The following is a 27,086-nucleotide window of genomic DNA, read 5'->3' as shown; positions in this document are numbered from 1 at the left end:
TTTCGATTAATAACTTCTTTATTCTGGAAAAGCAAATGAAAGTCATATTCATATAAACACTGACATTACAAAGTACAGGGAGAAGGGTGAGGGAGAAGGGAACAGAAACCTCTACAGACTCTGCTAATATTAATACTCTCTCAACAAACAAAACCATAATGCTTTGTCCCCTATTCAATCACTTATATAATAAACCACAAATAAAATCTTCTCTGGAAGATACACTGCTCTTCTTTGAGACAGCAGGGAAAAGGGACTGGAAGTTGGGGTAGGAGGCTTTATTCTTTTGGCAGATCCTCTCAGTCATTATAGATATTGCTGCACTGTTAATAAAAAATATATGCTTCTCTGTAAAGCATTAAAAAAAAAAAAAAATCCAAGGATGAGATGGCTGAGGTCTCAGCTCAAGTATCTCCGAATACATTGCTGTCCATCCCCTGACCTTTCCGTGCGTTATTTCTTGGTTGTTTTCCGGATCAACGCCATTCTCTGAAAGGAGAGAGAAATAAGCAATTGCACAGGTTAGAGTGAGGAACTTTCCAGGATATCCTTGTGTGGTTACCAGGCAGCATGGTCTATGCCACTCCTGAGGCTGGAGTCCTCAGGAACTCACAGGCACAGGACAGCTCAGCAGACTCCTTCTAAATAAAGTGCAGTCTGTGGGGCCCTAAGAGATGTTTACATTGGCCAGTAGACACATTTCATTGACCGAAAGGCTCAAAGAGCCCTATGCTAGCAGGATGGCAAAAAAAAAAAAGAAAGTTAAAAGCAGAATTGACATCTTTTGCCTTTCAGGGATTTAAGGGAAAGGCCATCAAAATATGTGTTTTCTAGGCTTACTCCTCCCCTCACCAATCTCTTTTCCTGATGGTGGAGAAAAGAGGGAAGAGGCCTCTGTTTTGAGCCTGTTGCCAACACACAAAGGGAGCTGACGTTTCATACCTGATGACCTGCAATGGAGGAAACTGACTCTTAATAATTTCCACCATAACCCATCAGGGCAACATTCAGATCATGGGTTTCAAATCTTCCTATTACCAGCCACTGGCCAAATTAACGACTTGCTTTGCTCACTCTTTTTGACCAAGAGATTGTTTTAACATTATGATATTTGCTGATTGATAAATAAATAGGGCTGAAAGTGGACAATTTGATAGCAGAACCAAACTGACTGTCCATTGTTGCCTGGAGGGACTCCCTTCTGAACAACACTGCAGTCCTTTGATTTAGGCTATCGGCAGGCTTCTTATAGAGCTTCTTTGTGAGCTTTGTAAACATACCCATCCAGAGATCCTAAGCTATGGAAAAGCAAGGTACACTCAGTCAGAACTGCCCAACTGTAGCCATCTAAAGCTTGCAAAAAGCCCACTTTCAAATCAGAGTAGCCAGTTAAATTAAGACTTGTCAAATGGAAGCCAACATTGCTATGAGACTGACTAATGACAGGGACAGCTTGTTCTCCAGCAGAAATGAAGACAGATTCTCTTACTGACCCCTCAGTTCTGCAGTAAGAGGGACAGAGAACAAAGGCTAAGCTGGGGCAGAGGCCAGAATGCCTGGCAGAGCAGCCTGGGTGCTACCTCCTGGCATAGGTATAGCATACTTCTTTCCTTAAACTGCCCGTTAGTCAGGGGGTCCTAGATGATGTTCAAATAAGCAACAGTGAAAGATTTCATTAAAGAGATGCGGTGGGGGCGAGTTCCATCCATGTTAGAACCTAGAATCAACAACTTTAAGCAACACCCACAGACACTCAGTTTTTGGTCTCATCAGAGTTGAGAGAAAAAACAGACCCCATGCGAGAACAGCAAAGTACCAAGGAAAAACCTGGCTGACGTGCCATGGAGCCTTGCTGCCTCCTGCCCGCTCTGACATTTGGGGGAAATGACAGCGCAGTCATTTCCCAGCTACAGATGGTAGCTGTGTGCCTTCTCTCGGAGACACAACTCAAGGAATCAGCTGTGGCAGCCTTGGGACTCTGAAGGCTTCTCACCTGTTTGTGAGCTTCTGTGGTGCAAGCTTTTTTGTAGGGTCGGATTTCTTCTGAGCCAAACCCTGGGATCCACATGTTCCACTGGCGTTCTGTAAGGAAGAAGCCCACACAGAGATAAGGGGACCAGGAAGAGAGTGTCCAGGTGCAGTGTGACTCTCAGACAAGGGTCAGGGAGGATTAACCTAGGCAATCCACTGTACTAATAAACAGTAACTCTGAAGAGCGGCTCTATGGGACCCAAACAGGTAACTGCATATGGTGCCTTCAAGGTTTTAGAGGACGCTGTTTGACCTTCTTGCAAGGAAAAAGGAGGTAAATGAGTCAAAATTTTGAGCGTGAAGACCTAAGGTTTTCTATGTGGCTTTTCAGGAAAGTTATTTGTTTCTTCAATCATCGTACCCTTATGCTCAAGGCAACCCCTTTCAAACCTAAAGGAGGAGTAGGAACAGAAAGGCACTCTTGGCAGTCTGGAGTGAAGAGCCAGGTCCTAGCTCTGTTGCTTCCCTGTGGAGCACTATAATGTTGGGTCTTGGTTTCTTGACCTTTTATATGGTAGTAACAACAGAAATACTCATTGGAAGGACTGATGCTGAAGCTGAAGCTCCAATACCTTGGCCACCTGAGGCAAAGAACCTACTCATTGGAAAAGACCCTGATGCTGGGAAAGATTGAGGGCAGAAAGAGAAGAGGGCAACAGAAGATGAGATGGTTGGTTGACATCACTGATTCAATGGACATGAAATTAGGCAGACTCCAGGAGATGGTGGAGGACAGGGAAGCCTGATGTGCTGCAATCCATAGGGAAGCAGAGAGTTGGACACGACTTGGCAACTGAACAACGACAACAGCAGAAATAACCACCTGATAGAGGGGTTGAGAGCCCTCAGGGGCATAATGCAATCCCAGAGCCTGAGAAAAACACACAGAAATACAGATACTGACACAGGTATGTCCATGCCACGCTCCATGTCCTTGTGCCACTAGATGACCATGCCTGTAAGACTGCCACTCCAAGTTACCAGAGGGCAGACATTTGGTTATTCTACTTTGTCAGAAACTGGCATAGCTACATGGACCCCTCAATCCACAGATAAAAGTGTACTGCACTTTAAGTACAACAAATGTAAAAAAATCACACATATAAGATTATTTGGGGAATAAATCTCTACTCAAGGAGTACATATTTAACGTATATTCAAGTACAACTAATTAGAAGATACGTAAGTTAATCAGCTTAGTAACCCTGAATATTTACATTCATTTAAATCTAAAGAATTAATATGAATGTATATTCTACAAATAAATATATTTAATGCAAAAAAAAAAAAAAGAAATGAAAAGAAAGAGAAGTCACTCAGTCGTGTCCGACTCTTTGCGACCCCATGGACTGTAGCCTACTAGGCTCCTCAGTCCATGGAATTTTCCAGGCAAGAGTACTGGAGTGGGTTGCCATTTCCTTCTCCAGGGGATCTTCCCGACCCAGGGATAGAACCCAGGTCTCCCACATTGCAGGCAGATGCTTTACCATCTCAGCCACCAGGGAAGACCATGTCAATCAGAAGGTGAGGTTATTTAACTATTCAAGTATAGGAAATAACTGGGTGAGAAGCAAACACTGGCAGCAAACATCCCAGCCTGTCCAAAAGAAAGCCATCAGGTTTACAGCTCCACTGGCAAACTTATCCTTGCTAGGCCTAGGAGGAGAGGAGGTGTGTGCAGCTGACCTAGATGGTTAGCACCAGGTTCCCTAACTTCCCATACTCTGATCCCATGCCTCCCAGCCATCTTCCTTATGATTCAGGTTCCATTAGGCTCCCTGACAAGAAGCTATTCTGGTCATATGGAATTTCAGGTATTCATGTCTGTGATGATTATTTCTTACCCTTAATGAAGAAACTGACATTTCAATTTTATTTTCAACAATCAAAATACAAAATACTTTTACAAACAGGAATGTTAAACTCTAAAAGTAATAGAAACTGTGTGGGATTGTTTTGGGGACGGTATGATAAAATATACATACAATTAACTATTTTTAAGTGTGTGGCTCAGTGGCAGTAAGCACATTCACACAACCATTGCCACTATCCACCTCTAAAACTTTTTCATCCATCCAAACCAAAACTCTGTACACATTAAACAGTAACTTCCATTGCTCCATCCTCCTAGCCTCTGGTAACCACCATTGTACTTTTGGTCTCTATGCATTTGTGTTGCGGTGGTTTTAAAGTATATCTTCCATCAAGAAGTGGAGTCTGTGATCCCTCCCCTTGAACCTGGACAGGTCTTTGTGATTGCCTCATAGAACAGAATTCAGCTTCCCAGGTGGCATTAGTGGTAAAGAACCCACCTGCTAATGCAGGAGATGTAAGAGATGGTGGTTGAGAAGATCACCTGGAGGAGGAAATGGCAACCCACTCCAGTATTCATGCCTGAAGAATCCCATGGACAGAGGAGCCTGACAGGCTATAGTCCATGGGGTCACAAAGAGTTGGATAGAACTGAAGCGACTTAGCACATGCACATGCAATGCAGTGTGTCTTCAGAGACTAGTTAACAAAAGCCATGCTGTTTCTGCCATGCTTGTTACGCAATAATAGGTAACTGAAATATCTGTCTTCTGCTATTCAGTTCAGTTCAGTCACTCAGTCGTGTTTGACTCTTTGTGACCCCATGGACTGCAGCATGCCAGGCTTCCCTGTCCATCACCAACTCCTGGAGCTTGCTCAAACTCATGTCCATTGAGTCGGTGACATCATCCAACCACCTCATCCTCTATCATTCCCTTCTCCTCCTGTCTTCAATCTTTCCCAGCATCAGGGTCTTTTCCAATGAGTCAGTTCTTTGCATCAGGTGACCAAAGTATGATGTGAAAGTATGATACAAAGTCTTCTGCTAATAATACCAGAAATGTTAACCAGAAGTGTGTCATTTATTCCACCCCCAGTTCCAGTACCTTCTGAGCAGTAGCTCCCTGCTACTGAGAATACTGAGAAGGAAGCCTTTCAGTCATGGGCTGATCTGCAATGAATCCCTTAATAACTGTGCCTCATTCTCTTGGCCTGACTTTGTAGTCACAGATTGTTCCCTTCCTTTTGATCATACTGCAACCAATGCAGCAGGGGATGGGGATAGGGGTGGCTTATTCATTTCCAAGTGATTTTGATTATCAATGTTAGATGAGTATCTCCCAGAAAAATCTCAAAAAAAGAAGCTCAAAAAAGAGCTCAAATTTAGTGTCTTAAGTAGAAAAGCAGAATACAAAATTATATGTGCATTAGGGATATAATGTTCTTGGGAAAAATACATCAATAAACTAAAAACTGGAAGGAAAATACCATTATATGAATGGTGGAGATATAATAGCTACATTTTACTAAGCTCATTATTTTGTGCCAGTCACTTTTAAACATTATCTATAATCCTCACAATGACCCTGTAAGGAGGATATTATGATCCCTACTTTACAAATGAGGAAATCGGCTTTAAGAGAAAGTAAGTAGAAAGGATAAGGTGATACAGTTAGAACGTGGCAAACCCAATGCCAGGGCTCATTCCCCTAACATGGATGGATTTCTCTTTCCTGTTTACTGTTACTATTGAATGAATATATAAATCCAAGAGCCCTAAAGTCTGATCCTGGCAGGAAGGTTCCTGAAGGAGCAATAGTGTGGATACCTCAGAGAGAAATGAGACCGCATACCTAGATGCAGCTGGACATCTTTCACCTCCAGGGTGCTGGACTTGCGATGCCGAGCAAGCTGGCAGGCAGCTGTCACCACACTCTCAATAAAATCATCAGCAATCTGCAGCAGCATCTGGCAGAAAAACGGTGGGGGAGAGTAACATGGCAGGGTAGGCTCCTGTTGCTGAGACACCTGTATTTGCTTGAATCACATATCTAGTCAGGCTTTCTATTACAAGGCCTGGAATCAGCATTTGAATGAAGGTAAGGAGGAGGAGTGAGGACATGAGAAACATACCCACTCGTTAACCAGGTTGAGAGAAACTCACACCTTTCTAAGGATGCATTTTCTGTACTTTCTACCTAGCAGCAGTCAACCACCCCAAACCCTACCCCCTCTATATCTTCTTCTGAATTAGGGAGGAACATAAAAGTGAATCATTAAATCCTCATTTTCTCATTAAATCCTTCATATTCTCTTAAGCATTTCTATTTCCATTATCTCACCGAGTCCTTATAACAATCCCATGGGGAAAAAAAATGGGGCACAGATTTTATCCTAGTTCTATAGAGGAGGATGCTAAGATTCATGGAGACTAACTTGTTCATAGCCATGTAACTACTAAGCGGAAGCAGGATTCGAGCTCAAAGTTCTGAGTCCAAATCCTGGATTCTTTCCACTTCATTATCCATTATTCGTAGACCATGTAAAGAGCAAAATCAGAACTCTGAAGTTAAAAATCTACAATGAAAAAAAACTGAAATTTTGATTAGTGAATACCTTCCTCATGTCTTCCTCTGGAAAAAAATTAAATAAAATTAAACCATAGTTATAAACATTCCTTTTTCTGCTAGACCATTAATATATTGCTATCTTTCCTATGGAACCAAACTATCTAAAAGAAAGATTTCCAATGATTAAACATGGCAAGTCAACTCCAAAAATGACCTCTCCTTCCCTAACCCAATAAAACAACAAGAAAAGGGGGAAAAAAGACATATAAATCCACAAAGACAACAAGAAAAGGAGAGAAAACCTTAATGGGCAAGAGATTCTAATAAACTTTTACAGCAAGTTTTTGGAAAAGAGGTAACAAAGAAAGAATGGGAACTGACCTAGCAGACAGAAGGTATAACACAAATGCCAGCAGAGGGGACACCAATGAGAACTGAACTTATTTGCCAGATCCAGGATTTGGAGTGATCGTTAACCACAGAAGACTTGACTGAGATATGGAACTAAAAACTGAAGAACTGTTACATGTCTATATACAGAACAGACTTCCAATCCTCATCTTCAAAAGCAGCCAAGCGACTTTTCCCCACACATATCAGGATTACTAGACATCTGAAGAAAATCTCCAACACTAAAAAGAAAATAAACAAACCAAAGAGGGATAAGGGGACCCAGAGGAAACAGACAATACAGGGAAAAGAAGAAAATGTCAAACAACATAATTAATATCTTCAGAGAGAAAAATAGAAAAAGACCCTAACAATCATAAAATAAGAACAGAATGGCTTAAGGGGAAAAAAAACAGTCAACAAGAAAAAGTTCATGGAAATTAAAATTTTTATTAAAAAAAAAGTTAACATTTAGAAGATAAACTGAGGAAAATCTCTCCAGCAAGCAAAACTTAGAATTGCAAATAAATGAACGATAGAAAAGATTTTAAAAACCCACAAAACTAAGAGGATCAATGCAGAAGATCCAACATCCAACTGTTACTGTTATAATAATCCTGTGGGGAAAAAAAATGGGGCAAGGATTTTATCCTAATTTTACAGAGGAAGTTGCTAAGATTCACGGAGACTAACTTGTTCATAGCCATGGAACTACTAAGCTACATGGACAACTGCCATTCCAGAAAGAAAGAACAATAATAGAGAAGAAATTATCAAAAAACTAAGATTAAAAAAATGGAACCCTCATAACAGCTGGTGGAAATGTCAAAGGATGGAACACTTTATAAAAACAGGAAATTCCTCAAAGGAAAAATACAGTTACCATATGACTCATCAATTCCAGTCTTAGGTATATATCCAAAAGAAATGAAAAATATGCCCACAGAAAAAATTGTACATGATTTCAAAAAAAGAAAGAAACGAAAGAAAAAACAAAAAACCTGTACATGAATGTTCATGGCAATATTAGTGATAATAGCCAAAAAGTGGAAATAATCCAAATGTCCATCAACTGATAAATGGAAAAACAAAATGTGGCATACCCATCCAATGGACTATTATTATTATTCAGTCATAAAAAGAAATGAAGTATTGAAACCTGCTACAACAGGATGAATTTAAAAAACATTATGTTAAGTGAAAGATACTAGTCATATAAGACCAATTATTATATGATTCCAATTATTTGAAATGTTCAAAATAAACAAATCTACAGAGACAGAAAGTAGGTTAGTGGTTGCCAAGGGTTGTGGGGGTTGGGGGAAAATGAAGTGACTGCTAAGGGGTATGCATTCCTTTTAGGGGTGATGAAAATGTTCTAAGATTATGTTGATAGCTGTACAATTCTGTGAATATACTAAAAACCAATGAACTGTGTATATTTCAAATGCGTGAATTGTGTATTACATGAATTTTATTTCAATAAAGCTACTATCTAAAAAACCAAACTCACATAGTGAGGACAAATATTTTCCCTCCAGATTAAAAAAAAAAACAAACATAAAATAACAGTGGAATTATACTGTTTTTGCAACCTGTATTTCCTTTCTCTATCATTCCATATTCCTCAGAAAAGGCAAAAAAAAAACCCAAAACCAATATCATCTTTGAATTGAGGTGCGCAAGTGTCTAAAAGAAGCCTCTAAGAACTTAGCACAACAAAAGAAAAAAGATACATATAAGGCTCACATGAAAATTCAGAACAGGAAAAAATTTAGACCCTAAAAGAACTGGGACCAGAATAGCCTAAGGTTTCTTGGATTTCAGAAGACAATGGAGCAATCCCTTCATCACTAACAGGAAAAAAATGATTTCCAAATAGAATTCTAAACTCAGCCAAACTAAAAATTAAGTGTGAGGTTAGACTGCAGATATTTTCAAACATTTTACCTATCATCTAGCTTTTCATAGGAAGTAACAAAAAAAAAAAATCTAGTCTAACAAAAGGAGGGAGTAAAGTAAGAGGATGTGGGATTTAGGAGACAAGACATCCAAACAGAAAAAGAGCAAAAGGAAGGGGAGGGGTCTGTGTAAGTGGATTAAAATAAATCAAACTAGAAGAGGATGGAGGTTTCTGAGAGTATGATCTCCAGGAGGGGGAAAACCCAAATCAAGTATTTTTCCATTTGGAAATAATGTTGATGGGGTATAAGATAGCTAATAGTGGAAGCTGAATAAAAAAGGCACAAAGAAAACTAAGTAACAAAAAGGGTCAATTATTTACTTGAAGAAGATAAGTTATACCAAAAAGGAAAGGTAGTCATAGGCATGACTTGGCTCAGTGGTGAAGAGTAAATAATTAAACAGCCAGAATAATGTAAATACTGATTTCTGAGCTGTGCAAAAATTGTGACAAAATGATACTGGAAAAATGAGAGAAAGGAAAGCATGTATGGCATGTATGTGAATGGTTTAACAAATTCTTGTCTACCATAACAGTAAGTTTACAACCATTATAAAATTAATGAATCAAAGAATATCTGTTTAAGTATATTACTCAGAAATTCGGTGGAATGGGTACTTCCCTGATGGTCAAGTGGTTAAGGCTCAGCACTTCCAGTGCATGGGGCATGGGTTCAATCCCTGGTCGGGGAACTAAAATCCCCAGGCACCAACAGTGTGGCCAAAAAAAAAAAATTAATTAAAAAAGAAAAGAAATACAGAGGAAACAATTTAAATTGTTGAAAGTGACTGCCTATGAACAGCAGGCTACACTCTTTTTGACAGGCAAAAATAGCAGTGTTGTTAGGTATAAGCGCTAAGCATTCTCTAAGGTGATTTGTGTAAGTTATTCTACCGGACCCTCACAAAAACCCTGAATAACCCTGTAGATAAATAATGTCATACCTTACCAACACAGGAGGAAGCTGAGTTTCAGAAAGCTTCACTAACACACCCACAGCGCCAAGTCTCAAATTCAGATATATCTGCATCTAAAGTCTGTGCTGTTAACGGCCATTCTATACGACATCTCAGGGACACAGTCTCTGGAGTACCCAGTCCTACCTTACCTCCTCCACATCTTCGTCCAATTGCTCATTAGGATCCACTTCTCTTACCAAGTCCTGTAATTTCTTCTTGGTCAATACCTAAAGTTAATTGGAAGAACAGTTTTCAGCCAATTTACTGGGTTTGATTTCTACTTTCCAAAGAATTATCAGTCTGGCCTACCTGGAACTATTACTGGAAGACTATACTCTAGAGACAAGAATAGCCTAGGGAAAGGCAGAAAGAGCAGCATGGAGGAGAGGCCAACATCTGTCAAACAATTTTAGGAAACTCTGTATTAATTTGCAATTTTCTGACCACAAGTTGTATAACTCCTCTGCTGCCTTTGGACAAGCTCTTCCACCCTTCTTCCTATCTGCTCAGCTCACAGAGCCTCCTTTCTGTGCTTTCCTAGGCTATCCAGGTAAAAGCAACCACCTCCTCCTTCGGCCTCTATCGTACCCTGTGTATCCTTCCATCATTGGGTTTCTTTGCTTGTTTTCTGACTTAATAGCCTAAAAGCTCCTCGATGGCTGGGAATATGTGTTCCTCTCTGTTTAACTGAATATTTGCATAAGTATGTACAACTATGAGCCCCTCCTTCATAAAGGAAAAATTATGTCATGTGTGTATGCCACTAAAGAAGAATCAAAAGACACACACTAAAATGTTAACCAGTTACTTTGGGGTGGTAGTAGAATTATGGACTATTTACTCTTTCTAAAATTTCATGAAAAGCCTGCATAACATTGGAAATAGGAAAAAAGAATATAACTTTAAAATAAATATTTGTTAATAATGTCTCAGATCTATCCATTCTACCATTATTGCTTAATTCAAGTCTTTACCACATATCGTGACTTGGTCTTCCTCTCAGTCTGCTCCCTTTCTTACCTTTCTCACCCCCTTACTGTCAAACTAATCCTCCTAAGATACACTAATTTTAATGTCTCACTGAATATTTGCAAAGATTGTTTACTGACTAAAAGTTCCAGTGGAAACTAACATAGGCCCAGTATGTTCAGCCGTAATCCCACCTATACAATTTTAACTTCTGCTCTTCTCCAACTCCACACTCAGCATGGTAATCAATCTCCTGACTATCTGCCTAACCCTTCCCATTCACCATTGCTAGTCCCTCCCCCATTCTCTTGAACTATTGTCTCCTCATCCTGTTCTACTCAGTCTACAAGGCCCAAGTCAGAGATTATACTTATTTTTTATGGCTGTGGACGACAGAATCAGGATCATGGGTAAAAAGAGGGGGTCAGATTATAGAATCATTACAGAAAATGAATAATGGTAGCAGCTAGATGAACTAGAAGGAGAAAAGACTAGAAGCAAGAGTACTTTTATTATAGGAATAATGAATAATGAATCCATTAATTATTTACCTATTTTATTTTGCTCAACAATTATATAGCATATATTTATATATAAATATATAAAAACCTGTCAGAGGCAAAGTATTGTATTAATGCATGTATGTGTATATATATATATATACATATACACATATATATGTATACACACATATATTCTACAAAGTAAAAATTGATAAATGTACATGATATATCGATAAAGAACTTGAGAAGTCTGAGAGGAAGAGGCAGCATCTGAGATGGACATCTCTCAAAGGATCACTGCTTTAAAGAGCAGATAAGAAGTGCCCACAGAGAACAAAAAGAGGAGGATACCTGATTGTTTTCAGGGCTGAGACGCCCTCCTGTCCCAGGAGTGCCTGGGATCTTTACCACTGCAGTGCTATTGGCCATGGAGCCTTGTGGAGGGGTGCTAGCTGGTTCCGGTTTTATTGATGAGAAATTGGACAGGTTGATTAGGGCTGAGGGACCAAACTGGTTCATAATCTGTCTTGCTTTGGACTTCAGCTCATAGAGCTTATCGAGATCTTGTTTCTTTTTGGAGCTATGAGGACCAAGGCCAATCAACTGTAGAAGAAAAACAAAAGAATTAATTCAAGAAAAACATGTAATAAAGGATGAGTTTTAAAAGTAAAATTCTATAAGGTCTGTTGGACTTTAAAGGGTCTTCATTTGCAACCTGCACATTCAAACTGGAATGAAGAATGTTCACTGCTCTCACCTGATATTTAGAAACCATCTCTTTCTGAAAAGCTAAATAAATAGTCCACACAAGTGAAATAAGAAATTAAATGAAATGAGGAATCTTATGTACATAAATAAACTAAAATGAGCAAGACATTTTTGAAGACTTTGTAAAAACAGAATACTTGGTTAAATAGTACATGCATTATTTTTGAACATCAAATAACACTAAATTCAAATAAATCATGGCACAATCACATACTTGAAACCTAGTCACAAAACTTCAAAAAACAGATTAGTTCATTTCAGCATTTCAAACATGCTTAAATCTATGCCAGGGCCTGATAAACACAATAAATTTAGCAACTGTTAAAAGTAAGCTCTTCTCTGTCATCAAGGGCAAATTTTCTGAGTGTTAGCAATCTTTAAATACATGCAGAGTCCCTAGGCTGGAATAGCCAAGACTTCTAAATTTTAGAGCCAAGAAGTTGACTCGGTGGACCTCAGCTTTGGTGTCATCAAGATCAGAAGCACATTCAAGAGGTTCTGCCCACAGTGACCTCAAGGAGCTTACTTACAGCTATCTGAGTGTCTAGATCTTTAATTACATCAGCAACGGCTGTGAGCCCGGTGAAATGAGAGGCAGCCATTTTCAAAAGCTACCTGTAAATGAATAACTGGCGTCAAGCACCACCCTTGTCACAGACCCATTTCAGTTGCATGGCCTGCATGTCTTCAAAGACCAGGATGCAGAGAAACATTTCCTTATTCCTACTGTGCACCAAGAAAAACATCTCCATCTCTTTCATATATAACTTTTGAAATTAATTAATGATAACAGCAGTAACATTAAGACTCTCTTCCAAAAAAATGAATGCTCTACTGTTAGGGATAAACTAGCAGCAGATGAAACACTTTATTGGCCAAAATTATAGAGTTTGAACCTGCAAGAATCATGGCAAAGTTTTCAGAACTTGATAAAGCTTAGCAACCTAAATGAGTATCTCCATCTATTCTAGTCTTGCTCCTATTGCTGAGTTCCTCTCCAACAAATTGTCTAACTCTCTAATGGGAGAAATCATCTTCTGCTGGTTTACTCTTAAGAAAAGCAACTAGTTAAATGGTCAAGAGAAACTTTGTTGGCCAAGAGTTGGCTGAGGGGGGTAGCATAACATTAAGGTTACTTTTTAAAAAAAACACATGGTCCATGCTTCCTTCTCCCTTACTCACAAATGTTACCAAAGAAAGAATCAGGAAAAGAAAAGGTCGTTAAATGGTAATAACTGTTCTAATGTTATAAAAAACAAACTATTTTCCCAGAGCAAGTTCTATGATAAAGCTTTATTGAAGATTATCAGTATGAACATACTCTGTCCTCAAATAACATTCCCACAACATTCAACAGACTTACTTCCCAAATAGCACTGAGTATTGCTCAAAGTAAGTGGAAGAACTTTTTTGTATTTCTGAATAATGGGAATTTCCCTATTAAGAACTTGGAGATAGGGACTTCCCTGGTGGTCCAGTGGCTAAGATTCCATGCTCCAATACAAGGGGCATGGGTTTGAACCCTGGTTGGGGAATAAGATTGTACATGCCACAGCTAAGAACTGGTGCAGCCAAATAAATATTAAAAAAAAAAAAAAGAACCTGGAGATTAAAAAAAATAGCTATCTACACAGTACAAAATATGAATAATCATATAGGAATTAATCATAAGGAATAGCTCTGATGGCTACTAATAAAATAAACTGCCTTAATGAAATAAGTGGAATCTGTATAACGTAAGAAAAATCAAAGTTTCTAAGACAGGACTGAAATTTACCGTTCCCACTGATTCTGTTGAGAAGCAAATGATACTTCTAACTTTTCAAAAATTCTGGGTCAGTGAGCTACTTCTTTCATTAAAACAAAACAAACAAAGCAGATGATAACCAGACACCCATTTCCAGACTGGCACTGCTCTGAGTTTCCTAGACTGCTCCTTTATTTGGCTGAATTTAAAGCACCAGAACACACCTGGGTGGGTGATGATTACTTGGGCTTATACACCTGTCAAGCTCACCTGACTGAATATTTAAGATCTGTGCATTTTAAATTATGCCACAATTAGGGACAATAAACAGGTAAAAGATTACAAACAGGTAAAAGATTACACTCCTAGGCATTTATCTCAGAAAACCGAAAACTTACATTCTCACACAAAGCTATATAACATGTATCAATAGAGAAAAGACAGATTATTGAATAAATGGTGGTGTATGACTGAATATATCTGGAAATCATCTAGTTTCATATTTAAAATTTAAATAGTTGATCAATTTGCACTGGGGGGTGTTATACATTTTCCTTTTCATATGCTCCTCCATTCCAGATGGATCAGATATTTAAATTTTAAATATCAAATCACAGATAAAATACAGAATATCTTTAAAGAATATTCTGAAACCTAAACTTTACACTTTATACAAAAATTAACTCAAAGTGGATCGCATATGTGTAAAATGTATAACTACAAAATAAAAAAAAAAAGAAGAAAATTTTTGGGCTCTAGCTAGGCAAAGCATTCTCAGACATGACACCAAAAGCATGATCAATAAAAGGGAAAACTGATAAATGGGCCCTCATCAAATATTAAAAGTTTCCTCGGTGAAAGTCCATGTAGAAAAGATGGAAAGACAAGCTACAGACTAGGAGAAAATATTTACAAACTATAGATCCAACAAAAGACTAGTATCTAGAATGCATTAAATAAACTCTCAAAACTCAATAGTTTTAAGAAAAGTAATTCAATTCGAAAATGGACAAAAGTCACACCAGACATTTCACCAAGGAGGATAAGCAGAGAGCAAATAAGCAAATTGAAAGTCATTCAATCAACATTAGTCATTAAAAAAAAGGCAAATTAAAACTATAATGAGATATAACTACATAGTTATCAGAATAACTAAAATAAAAAATAGTGACACCAAGTGCTAATGAGGATGCAGAGAAACTGGATCCCTCACATATTGCTAGTGGGAATACAAACTGTATAGCCACTCTGTAAAACAATTTCTTAAAAATCTAAATACATACTGTCACAGAGGAGCCTAAAAAGACATGAAGACTAAGTGGAAAAACTAAGAACTGAATAAACCATGGACTTCAGCTAATAATGATGTATCAAAATTGGTTGATTAGTTGTAATGAATATACTATACTAATGTAAGATGTTAATAATGAAGTGCATTATTATAGTAACTGGGTACAGGGTATATGGGAGCTCTATACTATCTTCTCAATTTTTCTATAAATCTAAAATTGCTATCCCCGTAGGACCTCCTAGATAAATAAATAAAACTGCTCTAAGAGTTTATCAAAAAATGGAAAAGAAAAAAATCACTAATACAGAAAAAAACAGGAATGAATCAAAATATTTTGGTGGAAAAAAAACCAGTCTCAAAATAATACATACTATGATCCCATTTATGTGAAATTCTAATATCTAATGATCTAAACACAAGTCTCTAATGATAGATGAGGCAGAGACTGACTGCAGGGGGGCAGGGTGGAAGTTTTTGAGGTGATGTAAATGTTCTATATCTGAAGTGGGGGGAACGCTTACATAGCTGCTACATTTATCAAAACTCACAGAACTATATGCTTACAAGGTATATATTTTATTGAATGCAAATTATACCTCAATAAAGTGAATCTGGAAAAACAAAAACAAAAAACCACGCAACTGTTATATGACCCAGCAACTGCAATCCTAGGCATTTATCCTAGATAAGTGAAAACTTCTGTTTATACCAAAACCTGTACATGAATGCTCATGGCAGACTTACATGCAATAATCAAAAACTGCAGTCAATTCAGATGTCCTTTAATAGGCGAATCATTAAACAAGCTGTGGTATATCCATACCATGGAATACTACTCAGCGAGAAAAAGGAATGAACTACTGATATGCACAACTTGGATGAACTTCCAGAGAATTATGCCGAGCAAAAGCCAATTCAAAGAGTACACACTGTATAATTCCATTTATATAACATCTTTGAAATAGCAAAATTTTACAAACAGAGGACAGATTAGTGAGGTTGTCAGGGACTGGGTGGGAGGGAGGGAGAAGTTGTTATAAAGGGGAAACGAAAAGCCCTTGTGATGGAACTGTTCAATATCTTGATAGTGATGATGGATAAATTTATGTATAAAAAGTGATGAAATTGTGTAGCACTTAGTACATATATACATATAAGCAAACACATGCAGGTAAAACTGGGGAAATCAGAACAAGATTGTTTGGTTGTATCAATGTTGATATCCTGATTGTCATATTACTCAACAGTTTTGCAAAATGTTATGGTAGAGAAAACTGGTGGTGCAAAGGGTGCTCTGTATTATCTTTTATAATGTTACACAAATCTAAGTTATCTCAATTTTTAAAAATTGGAAAAACAATATTCTCAAGAGTAAATAATATCCTTTTAAAGATGAAAGCTCAGGAGCAATAGCTCAGGAGCCATAAAAGAGACTAATTGTTCAATTACACAAAAATAAAAATGTCTGCATGGCAACAAATGTAACAAATGAAGTTAAAGGACAAACTAGCAAAAATATATGCAAAATGTATCAAAGAACTAATTTCTTTTATATATAAAAAATAACTGCAAATCAGTAAGAACTAACTACCCAAAATAAATACTATGAAGAAATATGACAGTACAAGAGAAATTCAAATGGTTCTTAAAGCAATGAAATGATCCTTATTCTCATTTATAATAAAAATACAAATTAAAACTACAAGGTACTATTTATTTGCCATTTGGCAATGATGAAAATGTTTTAGTATACATACTGTGTTTGAAAATTTTATGGAGAAATAATCATTTCATAAGTTGCTGGAGTGGGGGGAATGAAAATTAGTTAGAGGTCTCTATAAAGAGCTACTTGGCCATATCTATCAAAATAAGAGAAGTATATATTGTTTTGATCCCATGGTTCTATTTTTAGCAAATTATATTACAGTTGAACTTGTATGTGAATAGAATACTATACATACAAGCAATTTCAACCTAAATGTCTATCAAAGTGATAGTTAAATACACTAGAATATAACTATATAATGGAATACACTGAAAAAAAAAAGACATGAAAATATTATCTAAGTGAAAGAAACCAGTCACAAAAGACTATATATTGTATGATTCCTTTATATGAAATGTCCAGAATAGACCAATCTATACTGTAGTGGTTGCTAGAGCTGAGGAGTGGGGAGATGGACAGGGACTGACTTCTAATGTTTATGCGGTTTCTTTTAGGAGTAACAAAAATAATCTAGAGTAGACTGTGGTGATGGTTGCACAGCCCTCTATGTACCACAGAACACTGGACTAGGGACTTCCCTGGTGCTCCAGTGGCTAAGACTCCAGGGCTCAGGTTCAATCCCTGCTCAGGGAACTAGATTCCACATGCCACAACTTAAAAAAAAAAAGATCCCCCCGCCTCAACTAAAGATCTTGAATGCCACAATGAAGATCAAAGATCCGTGTGCTACAACTAAGACCTGGTAAACCAAATAAACAAAGAAACCAAAACACTGAATTGTGTACTTTTTCTTTTTTTGGCTGTGCCCCATGGCATGTGGAATCTTAGTTTCCCAACCAGGTGTTGGAACTCCCGCTCCCTGCATTGGAAGCATGGAGTCTTAGCCACTGGACCACCAGGGAAGTCCCTGAATTGTATACTTTAAATGGGTGAATTGTATAATATGTGGCTGTCTCAATAAACTGGTTTCTAAAAAGCAAGGAAGTTCATGAAATGACCTGCAAGATACACTGTACATTGAAATTGCAAGGTACAGAATAGTGAGGATAATTTGCTATCACTTGTTTTAAAAGACACATAATTATAAATGTATAAATTATTCCTGGAAAGATACATAAGAAACTGATAGCGATGGTTGTCTTGAGGGGGATAGGGGAATGGTAGTATCTCGGTGGCCATGGAACCAAGGTGTGAGACTTATCTTTCATTATATACCCTAAATTCTGTAATATGTGCATACGTAACCTATAAAAAATTAAAATAAACTACTGTTTGGTTTGTTTCCTCTGAAGAAATAGGTAATATTGACCCCTGTTTTTAAAACCTAACAAAAAATAGAGCAGTAGCAACAAAAATAAATCTTGACCTTTATCTCATACCTTATACAAAATACATTCAAAACTAATCACAGACTTAACAGTAAAAATGTAAAACTATAAAACTTCTAGAAAACATAGGAGAAAATCTCCCTAACTTTGGGTCAGAATTCTTAGATACAACACCAAAAGCAAATCCACAAAAGAAAAAATTGATAAAGTGGGCTTAATCACAATGTAAAACTTCTGCTCTGCAAATGAAAATAAAGACAAGTTTCAGACTAAGAGAAAATATTTACAATCATGTATCTGCAAACAATTTGTATCCAGGATATACAAAGGACTCTCAAGATTCAATAAGAAAACAACTCAATTAAAAAATGGGCAAAAGATCTGAAGAGATCCTTCACCAAAGACAAGCAGATGGCAAATAAATACATGAAAAACTACTCAGTATCATTACTCATTAGGGAAATGTAAAATAAAGCCATTATGTGCTCAGTCATGTCCAACTCGTTGCGATCCAATGGACTATATAGGCCACCAGGCTCCTCTGTCCATGGAATTTTCCAGGCAAGAATACTGGAGTGGGTGGCCATTTCCTACTCTCTAGGGGATCTTCCCAACCCAGGGATGGAACCTGGGTTTCTTGTGTCTCCTGTATTGGCAGGCGGATTCTTTACCACTGCGCCACCTGGGAAGCTCCAAAGCCACTATGAGATACCAGAAAGCACCTACTTGGAGAAGGAAATGGCTACCCACTCCAGTGTTCTCACCTGGAGAATCCCAGGGACAGAGGAGCCTGGTGGGCTGCCGTCTATGGGGTCGCACAGAGTCAGACACGACTGAAGCGACTTACCAGCAGCAGCAGCAGCAGTAGCAAGCACCTACTAAAATAATTGAAATTAAAAATAGACAAGTGCTAGAGAGGATTTGGAGCAACTGAAACCCTCATACATTTATGGCGTGACTGTAAAATGGTAGTCTCTTTGGTAAATGGTTTGGCAGTTTTTTATAAAATTAGATACTTACTATATGACCCAGCAATCCACTGCTAGCTATTTACCCTAGACAAATGAAAACTTATAGTCACACAAAAATCAGTATGTGAATGTTTATAGCAACATTATCCATAATTGCCAAAAACTGAAAACAATCTTTCAACTGGAGAATGGATAAATGAACTATGTATATCCATACAATGGAATACAATTTAGCAACAGAAAGTAAGAACTACTAATACAAGGAACATGGATAATCTCCAGTGCATTAAGCTAAATGAAAGAAGCAATATTCCAAAGGCTACTTCCTGTAAGGGTCCAGAAAAGCCAAACTACACATGGATGGAGAACAGAGCAGTGATTGCCAGGGGTTTGACACTAGGGAAAGTCTGACTACAAAAGAGCAGCATGAAGGAAATCTGGAGGGTGCTGGACCTGTTATGTAACTTGAGTGTTATGGTGCTTACATGACAGTACACACTTGTTTCAACTCACAGAACTGTAACCTGAAAAGTGAATTTTACTGTGTGTAAATTTTAAAATAAAATTTCAAAAAATCACGATGTGATCAAAATGGTCCAAATTATCTGTTTACTGACAACTTTCATTAGCTCAATTGTAGATGATGCTGGTCAAGCACAATGGAATGAAGTGACCGTAAATAACCTGAATTCCATTATGTAACATACTATGGTTGCTTTTGGGCTACTCAAATCTCTAACTCATTTTCTTAGCATGCCAAGAGGTAGGAATGTACTATGGATTAAAAACAGAGGTATTAACTGTAGGACAGTTTGAGAGAACAATTATAATAGCAAACTCTTTACTAGCCCCTACTATGTGGAAATCATGTGCCTGGATTGGCTTTAAAGTCCTTTTACCTCTGAAATGTTTAGGAATTTATTATTTAAACAGATACTAGGTAGGGAATTCCTTGGCGGTCCAGTGATTAGAACTCCATGCTTCCACTGCAGGGAACACAGGTTTAATCCCTGGTCAGAGAACTGAGATCCAAACAAACAAAAAACCCCAAACTGAAAGGGGACTACCAGCCTGATGGCATAAAAGCCCTATCACTGTGGTATATGACTTAATGATTTGGGTTTTATACCTGGCAGTTTCTTTTCTCACTGGTTTCTAGATGCATATAAACAAGCTCATGGTTCCCAGTCTAAATAAACCACAAAGAATCCATTTTACTGCAGTCTGTGAGATCTGAGAGCAACAGAAATGTGGGATTTTTTTCTACTCATTTTTTGACTAGTTTGATCCTGTTCAGGCAATTTTTTTTTTTTAGGCAATTTTGAATTAGCAGAAAAGCAGTAGTCAGTACAGCAGCCAAGGGATGGACTCTGATGGCAGTTTCTGGGTTCAAGCACCTACTCTGCCACTTATTAGCTTTATGTCCTTGAGCAAGTTACCTAATCTCTTTATGTCTCAATTTCCTCAACTAGAAAATGGAGTTAAATCATAAGGTATACACCGTGGGATTGCTGTGACCATTCACTGAGTTTATGTACTCTAGAGCACTTAGAAGAATGTGTGGCACTGGTAAGTACAATTTAAATTGTTTGCTAGTATTTTATATGTGCTCTCCTCTTTTAAATTTTAATTATAAAAGTCAGTATATTAAGCCTAAAATGTTTCACCCATCCTGCTATGTATTAGTGGCATCCTATAATTATTCTTATTACTACAGACATTTAAAAAAGAAAAGTGGATTAAAAAAAAAGAAGTTGTGGCAAATGGTCAGCAGGAGGCTGATGAAAGGTACTGTGACACAGGGAAGATGCAAGTCAGTTGGGCTAGGTGCCACCATAGTTCTGCCACTGAGTTATGTGAGCTGCCTTTGCCCAGAGTTTCTACTCCTATAATTAGAAAAGGACCAGGCAAAATCTAAAGTCTCCTCCAGCTCTAACAATTAGTATAAGATTTAAAATTAAGTTCATATGTGTAGATTTAAAAGTTTGTCTTCAACACACTTGTTTCACAGAGCAGCTTATAAACACTGCTGATGTGTTGCCTCTCAAGTAATTTGGGTCAAAAGTAATATGTTCTATGTTCATATCTGCTCTAACACAATGATTTTCTGATCAGATACTTACTTAGAAATCCTATTCTAATAACTCAATCAATGCTAGAGCCACAAATGAGTGAAGTAAGTAATACAAACATAGATGAGAATGATAATTCAGGAGTAAACTATCATGAATTAAATCATCAGGTATTTTGAAATGGCAGTATGGTCATGCTTTACCTCATAATTTGGTGTCAGTTTTGGTCACTTGCTTTCAGTATAGGCACTTGAAAACAGTATAGGCAAACCCACTGGGAACTAAGTTATTCCAGTTTCCCCAATCATCTAATTCATGTTACAATAACTGTAAAGTTACTCCAATTTAAGTCCTTGTTCTTCACATTGGTGTTTCTTAGCCTCCTAAATTTAAAATTAATATGTCTTACTCCACTGTGAGGAAAGTTCTACTCAGGTCCCATTTTTCTACCTTGAATATCTGTGCTTCTTTAAAACACAGGAATTTACTTCCTCTCAAAAAGCATACTGCTTAAATATCCTAATAAGTTACAGTACTTGATATTAAGAGGAGTCTGGAGGAGGAGGGAGAGCTTTTATTTAATGCCAGGCTTTGTACAACTATTCCCTCTATTTTGCTGAAGAGCAAACTGAGACATGGTGAGGAATTCACTCAGAAAAACAGAAAAAAATTTTAGTCAAACACATAACTGGGTTTGACTGGGGCTGGGTCACTTAGTAGCAAGTGATTTCAGGCAAGGCACTTCGCCTCCCTGCACTGATTTCATGTATCTGTACAATGGAATTAACAATAGTTAACTTGTGGAACTGTAAACTTACTCTAAGTTTCAGCAAAAGATATTACTGAAGAATCAAGTAACTGGTTCTAGTATCCTCACCATCCTTATCTAAAAGCAGCCATCTTCACTAAATATTTATGTTAAAAATAAAGGACACAATTTACTTATCTCTGACTTTCTAAGCGACTTACTATATTTTTGAGGGGAAAGGGGCTTCATTTAAAGGTTTCCTAACTTGTAAGTGACACTCATTTTATCAATGTCAATACAGTAAGAAGACTCAAAATAAAATACTAGAATCTGTAAAAACTTCCCTCTTGAGTTTGAAGTTAGAGCAAAGATTATAGAAATATATTTTCAAGGAATACTAACCAAGCATCTCCTACCTGCTATGCAGAGCAGGGTACTGTATCAAAATCATGATCTAATCAGTCGTGACCTCACTGTAATCTTAAATCTTTGGATTTTAGCATCCTTACATGTAAAATATGAGTTTAAAAAAAAGATTATCTTAAAAAAAAAAAAAAAAGATTATCTTTCCCGGTCCTTTCATCTCCACCATCCTCATTTTTTGAAATGTAGAGATCCGCGCTCAGTTGAGTAGAATGGGATTTAAACCACCTACTAAGTATATAACTGCTTCAACTTTACACCAGCGCTTCACCAGAACGAAGCTGAAAAAGAAGATGCTTGCAAGTGGGCTTCCTAGATTGCATCCGACACAAGATAAGCCTGCCAAAAGGTCAAGCAGGCAGCGCGAAGGAGTCGTCGTCTTCCCCTGAATACATCCTTTACCACTCTCGGTTCAGAGACTATGAGGGGAAAAAGTGGATCCCTGTATCTTTTCCGAACTCTCTCCCTTTTACTAAGAGGCTCATTTTCTCACAGCCATGGCCCCTTATCCTCTTCGCTTTTAGGGGTTCGGGTCCTCACAGCCCTGTTCCCTCAGATACTTCGGAGTCTCCAAGCCCCGATCCCGTTCCCACAGAAGTCCGTCTTCACTGCCCGCTCCTGTTCTTCCCAAACCCGTGTCCTCTTACTATTCCTGCCTCTCAGCAACCGAAGTCTTCGCTGCCCCGTTTCTGAATCCTTCCTTAGAAGCATGGGTCTTCACTGTCCTGCTTCTATCGCTTAGCAGCCCAAGTCCTTACAGCTCGGCTTTTACCTCTTAGGAGACCGTGTCTTCACGCCCCGTTCTCTTCCGACCCTCTCCTCTTAGGAGCGTGGGTCCTCACAATCCTGTCTGGCCCTCTCAGCCCGCTTTCCCTCGGATGCCGGATAACTCACATCCGTCCCCTTTCCCTATGTCCCGTCTGGAGCCCAGGTCCCCACAGCCGTGTTTTCTCCAAGCCCCGAGCCCCTCAGTCCCGTCCCAAGAGCCTGATTCCTCACACAGCCCCGTCTCCTCCACAACCTGGCTCTTCAAATACTGACCACTGTGGGTCTGGGTCCTGACTCCTTCCTCCCGCTCTTCTTCCTCAACTGCCAGGGCCCAAGACTCACAGGCAGCAGCGTCTATCTCCCCATGATATGCGGAGACTGCCCCAGTGAAGCGTTCGTCTCAGCAGCCTGTCCGACTGCTCGGCCCTCCCCGAGTACTTCCGGCACCGCTCCCCGCCTCCAACCCGGAAACGCGCGGCTCTTCCGGCCGGCGGGCGCGCTCCTGGTTGCGCAGGCGCGGACTGCCTTCAGACACGTGGTGGTGATCTTGACGGGTAGCTCAGCTTTGGCGGTTGGGGTTTTTCCTGCTAGTGACTGACTGATAGTGTCAGCGAGCTCTGCGCCTTCTATCCCGGAGTTACTAACCCTTCCCTGGTTGTTTCTTCCCAAAACAGCTTGTATATATTGCTAGCAAGACCGGTAATTGACGCCGTCGGATGGCTTAGAGGTCGGCATTTTTGGTTGGTGTCTGTCGTGCTGTGAGGACAGTAATTGAAGGCGGGAGGAGAAGGGAACGACAGAGGATGAGATGGTTGGATGGCATCACTGACTTAATGGACAGGAGTTTGAGTAAACTCCGGGAGTTGGTGATGGACAGGGAGGCCTGGCGTGCTGCAGTCCATGGGGTCGCAAAGAGTCGGACACGGCTGAGCGACTGAACTGAAACTGAACTGAGGACAGTAATATCTCCTGGGACCAATACTCCATAGATAACCTAATTATTGGACGTCAGCCAGAGAAACTTGGGGACAAGAAAGAACGGTTTATGGCCGTGGTTTGGCAGTTAATAACAATTGAGCGCTTACTATCCACCAGGAACTTTTTATAAACGCCTTACCGCCGCTAAGTCATTTAACGATTTAAAGAAACCTGTGAGAAGGACTTACCTTGTGGTCCAGTGGGTAAGACTCCGCGCTCCCACTGCAGGGGGCGCGGGTTCTATCCCTGGTTAGGGGAAGTAAGATTCCGCTTGCAGCGCGACGCGTCCAGAAGAAAATAAAGGAAACCTGTGAGAGATTAACCAAATACTAACTAAGAAGTGCAGAGGCACAATTGGAACTCAGAATTCTCACTCTGAAGCCTGACCTGTCTAACCATTATAACTGATGCTTTCGGTTACTTCATCTATCAAATGCCAAATGCTTGGTGAGAACTGAATCCCTGCTAGATGCTAGAGTTGTAAAGACCTTATTCCAGCCTGAGTGCCTTCCAGCCCGAGTCCCTCCTAAGAGCCCAGGTCCCCAAACTAAGATGGACGGAATCCACAGACAAAAAGTAGTGTACAAAGCCCTGTGATAGCTTAGTGAGCAGCAGTAACTGTTAGCAGGAAAAGCTGCCTCCCACCAGGAATGGTACAGCAACTTGCTCTCCCTGTCTTTCTATGTTGCCATCCTCATCCCACCAAATTCCCAATCCACCGGTAACCCTGCCACAGATCTAGATTCACAGATTTCAGGCGGCTTCAGCATTAGGCTCCAAGCTATGGCCCTAGTCTAATTTCTCTGCCATTGCTCTCTTCATTCTCCTAAGGGTCTGGCATTCCATTTTTGTTTTTGCACTCTGTCTTTTTAAGACCCAGTGTACTTTTTTTCTGGGTCTTAATTATTCTTTTTAATTTTATTTTTATACAGTTTTAAAGGTTACACTCCATTTAGTTATTACAAAATATTGGCTATATATATCCCATGTTGTGCAATACATTCTCCTAGCTTCTCTCACACCTAGTAGTTTGTACTTCCCACTTCCCCACCCCTATATCGACCCTCCCCTCTCCCCATTGGTAACCAGTACTTTGTTCTCTAAATCTATGAACCTGCTTCTTTTTTGTTATATTCATTAGTTTGTTCTATTTTTTAGATTCCCCATATGAGTCATATCATACAATATTTGTCTTTCTCTGACTTATTTCACTTAGCATAATGCCCTCTAAGTTCATCCAAGTTGCTGCAAATGGCAAAATTTCATTCTTTTTTTGATGGCTGGGTAATCGGTCCTGGTGGGCTGCCGTCTATGGGGTCGCACAGAGTCGGACACGACTGAAGCGACTTAGCAGCAGTAGCAGCAGCAATCTGTTAATGGACACTTAAGTTGCTTCCATATCTTTGCTATTGCAAATAATGCTGCTATGAACATCTTGGTGCATGTATCTTTTCAAATTATTGTTTTTTTCGAATACATACCCAGGAATAGAATTGCTGGGTTGTATGATAGTTCTGTTTTTAGTTTTTTGAGAAACCTCTATACTGTTTTCCACAGTGACTGCACCACTCCCGGTAGGAGGCAAGATAAACACAAAACTGTTAATAGTAGTTTGGGAAAACCATTCTCACATTTCTGTACTGTATCAATTCTCACTTTTCTGTACTATGTCAATTTCTTTCCAATTTCTTTTTTATATTAAAAATGAAATATACATGAATGATTCCAATTTTATGCCTTTCTGGAAAACGCAAATCTACAGGGCCAGAAAAGAGGTTACCAGGATTGGGGCTGGGAGGAGAGGTTGACTAGAAAAAGGGACAAAGGAACTTTTTGGGGTGATAGAAATACTGATTGTGATAACAGATACATGTCTATATGAGTTTGTTAAAACGCATATAACTGTATGATAAAAAAGGTGAATTTACTGTATATACATTACACTTCAATGAACATAACCTTAGGGCTCCCCCACTGTGGCTCAGCAGTAAAGAACATGCCTGCAGTGCAGGAGACACAGGAGATCCGGGTTCGATCCCGGGGTGGGGAAGATACCCTAGAGGAGTGCATGGCAACCTACTCCAGTATCCTTGCCTGGAGAATCCCATGGACAGAGCTGCAGTCCATGGGGTCGCAGAGTCAGAAAGACTGAAGCGACTTAGCACACAAACCTGACTTTAAAAAATGTCAGAGAAATTACAGAAAACAAGGACTATATTTTTAAAAGTCTTAATTGCACAAGTAACAAAATACACAATAAAATAATCTTCATGGTTTTTAACAAGACATTATAAGTAAATCTAAAGTTTTGTGTGTCTGTGCCCAGACTCCTTCCCTTTCCAGCGGTAATCATTGATATGTATTAATACAAATATGTAGCCATAAAACATCAAGCACTGGGTTTTGTATGCACACGTGTGCTTTTTATTACGTCAATGATATCATGCGGTACCCTATTCACATTTTTCACTCAATTTTTAAATATTTGTTGATAAAGCACAGTATTTTTTGTTTGTTTACGTTAATGGTATCACGCTGTACCTTATTCTACTACTTTTATCAATCTGTGTATTTTGATGTCCAATTCACTCCCTGTAAGTGCAGCAGATGGCATTCCACTTTATGAACCCACCACATTCTGCTCTTCCGTTGCTGTGTAGGTGACGGTTAAATTGCTCCCAGTGTTTTGATCTTACAGTGATCCGACGCCTCCAGTGCTCGTGTGGCCGCTTCGGAGTGGACGCCTAGGAGTAGCACAAATTGTGCATTTTCAATTTTAATAGGGTGAGATTTGAGTCTTCCCCAGATAAGTACCTCTATCTACCGGAAAGTCAGTCTCACAGCGCACCTCACGCGCAGTAGAGAATCACGCTCCTTCCTACAATCCCCTCCTCTACGCCTCCCTAAGCCCTCGCAGGCACCTTCCCAGCAAGCACCGCGCATATTTGCATACAACTCAAGTCTCTGCTTTTACTTTAAATAAAAATCCAGAGACAGATGATAGAGTCTCCTTATGAAAACTTCTTTCCCTTTCAGAAGAGTCTGCCGTTACATGTTCAATTTCGGGAA

At 38.9% G+C, this 27,086-nt stretch overlaps 1 protein-coding gene across 13 annotated transcripts; it reads right to left on the bottom strand.

Annotated features, from left to right (window-relative positions):
- TAF12 (TATA-box binding protein associated factor 12) lies at window positions 1–26,897 on the bottom strand. Of its 13 annotated transcripts, none has more exons than XM_081586172.1 (8): window positions 26,866–26,897; window positions 26,559–26,761; window positions 24,206–24,325; window positions 11,549–11,800; window positions 9,875–9,952; window positions 5,697–5,811; window positions 1,994–2,082; window positions 1–489 (listed from the first exon to the last, which is right to left on the bottom strand). In XM_081586172.1, the coding sequence occupies exons 4-8, from the start codon at window positions 11,714–11,716 to the stop codon at window positions 454–456; spliced, it is 486 nt and encodes a 161-aa protein (XP_081442298.1). In that variant the 5' UTR covers window positions 11,717–11,800; window positions 24,206–24,325; window positions 26,559–26,761; window positions 26,866–26,897; the 3' UTR covers window positions 1–453. The 13 variants fall into 13 exon arrangements, with proteins under 13 accessions (XP_081442298.1, XP_081442296.1, XP_081442297.1 ...); XM_081586170.1 differs by having other exon boundaries at window positions 26,650–26,761; XM_081586171.1 differs by having other exon boundaries at window positions 26,559–26,897.
- Between the last annotated feature and the right edge of the window lie 189 nt (window positions 26,898–27,086).

This window comes from Giraffa tippelskirchi, chromosome 3 (assembly GCF_054371585.1).
Source record: "Giraffa tippelskirchi isolate mGirTip1 chromosome 3, T2T-mGirTip1v1.2.pri, whole genome shotgun sequence".
NCBI lineage: Eukaryota > Metazoa > Chordata > Mammalia > Artiodactyla > Giraffidae > Giraffa > Giraffa tippelskirchi.
This window is presented reverse-complemented; position numbering and strand designations above follow the sequence as displayed.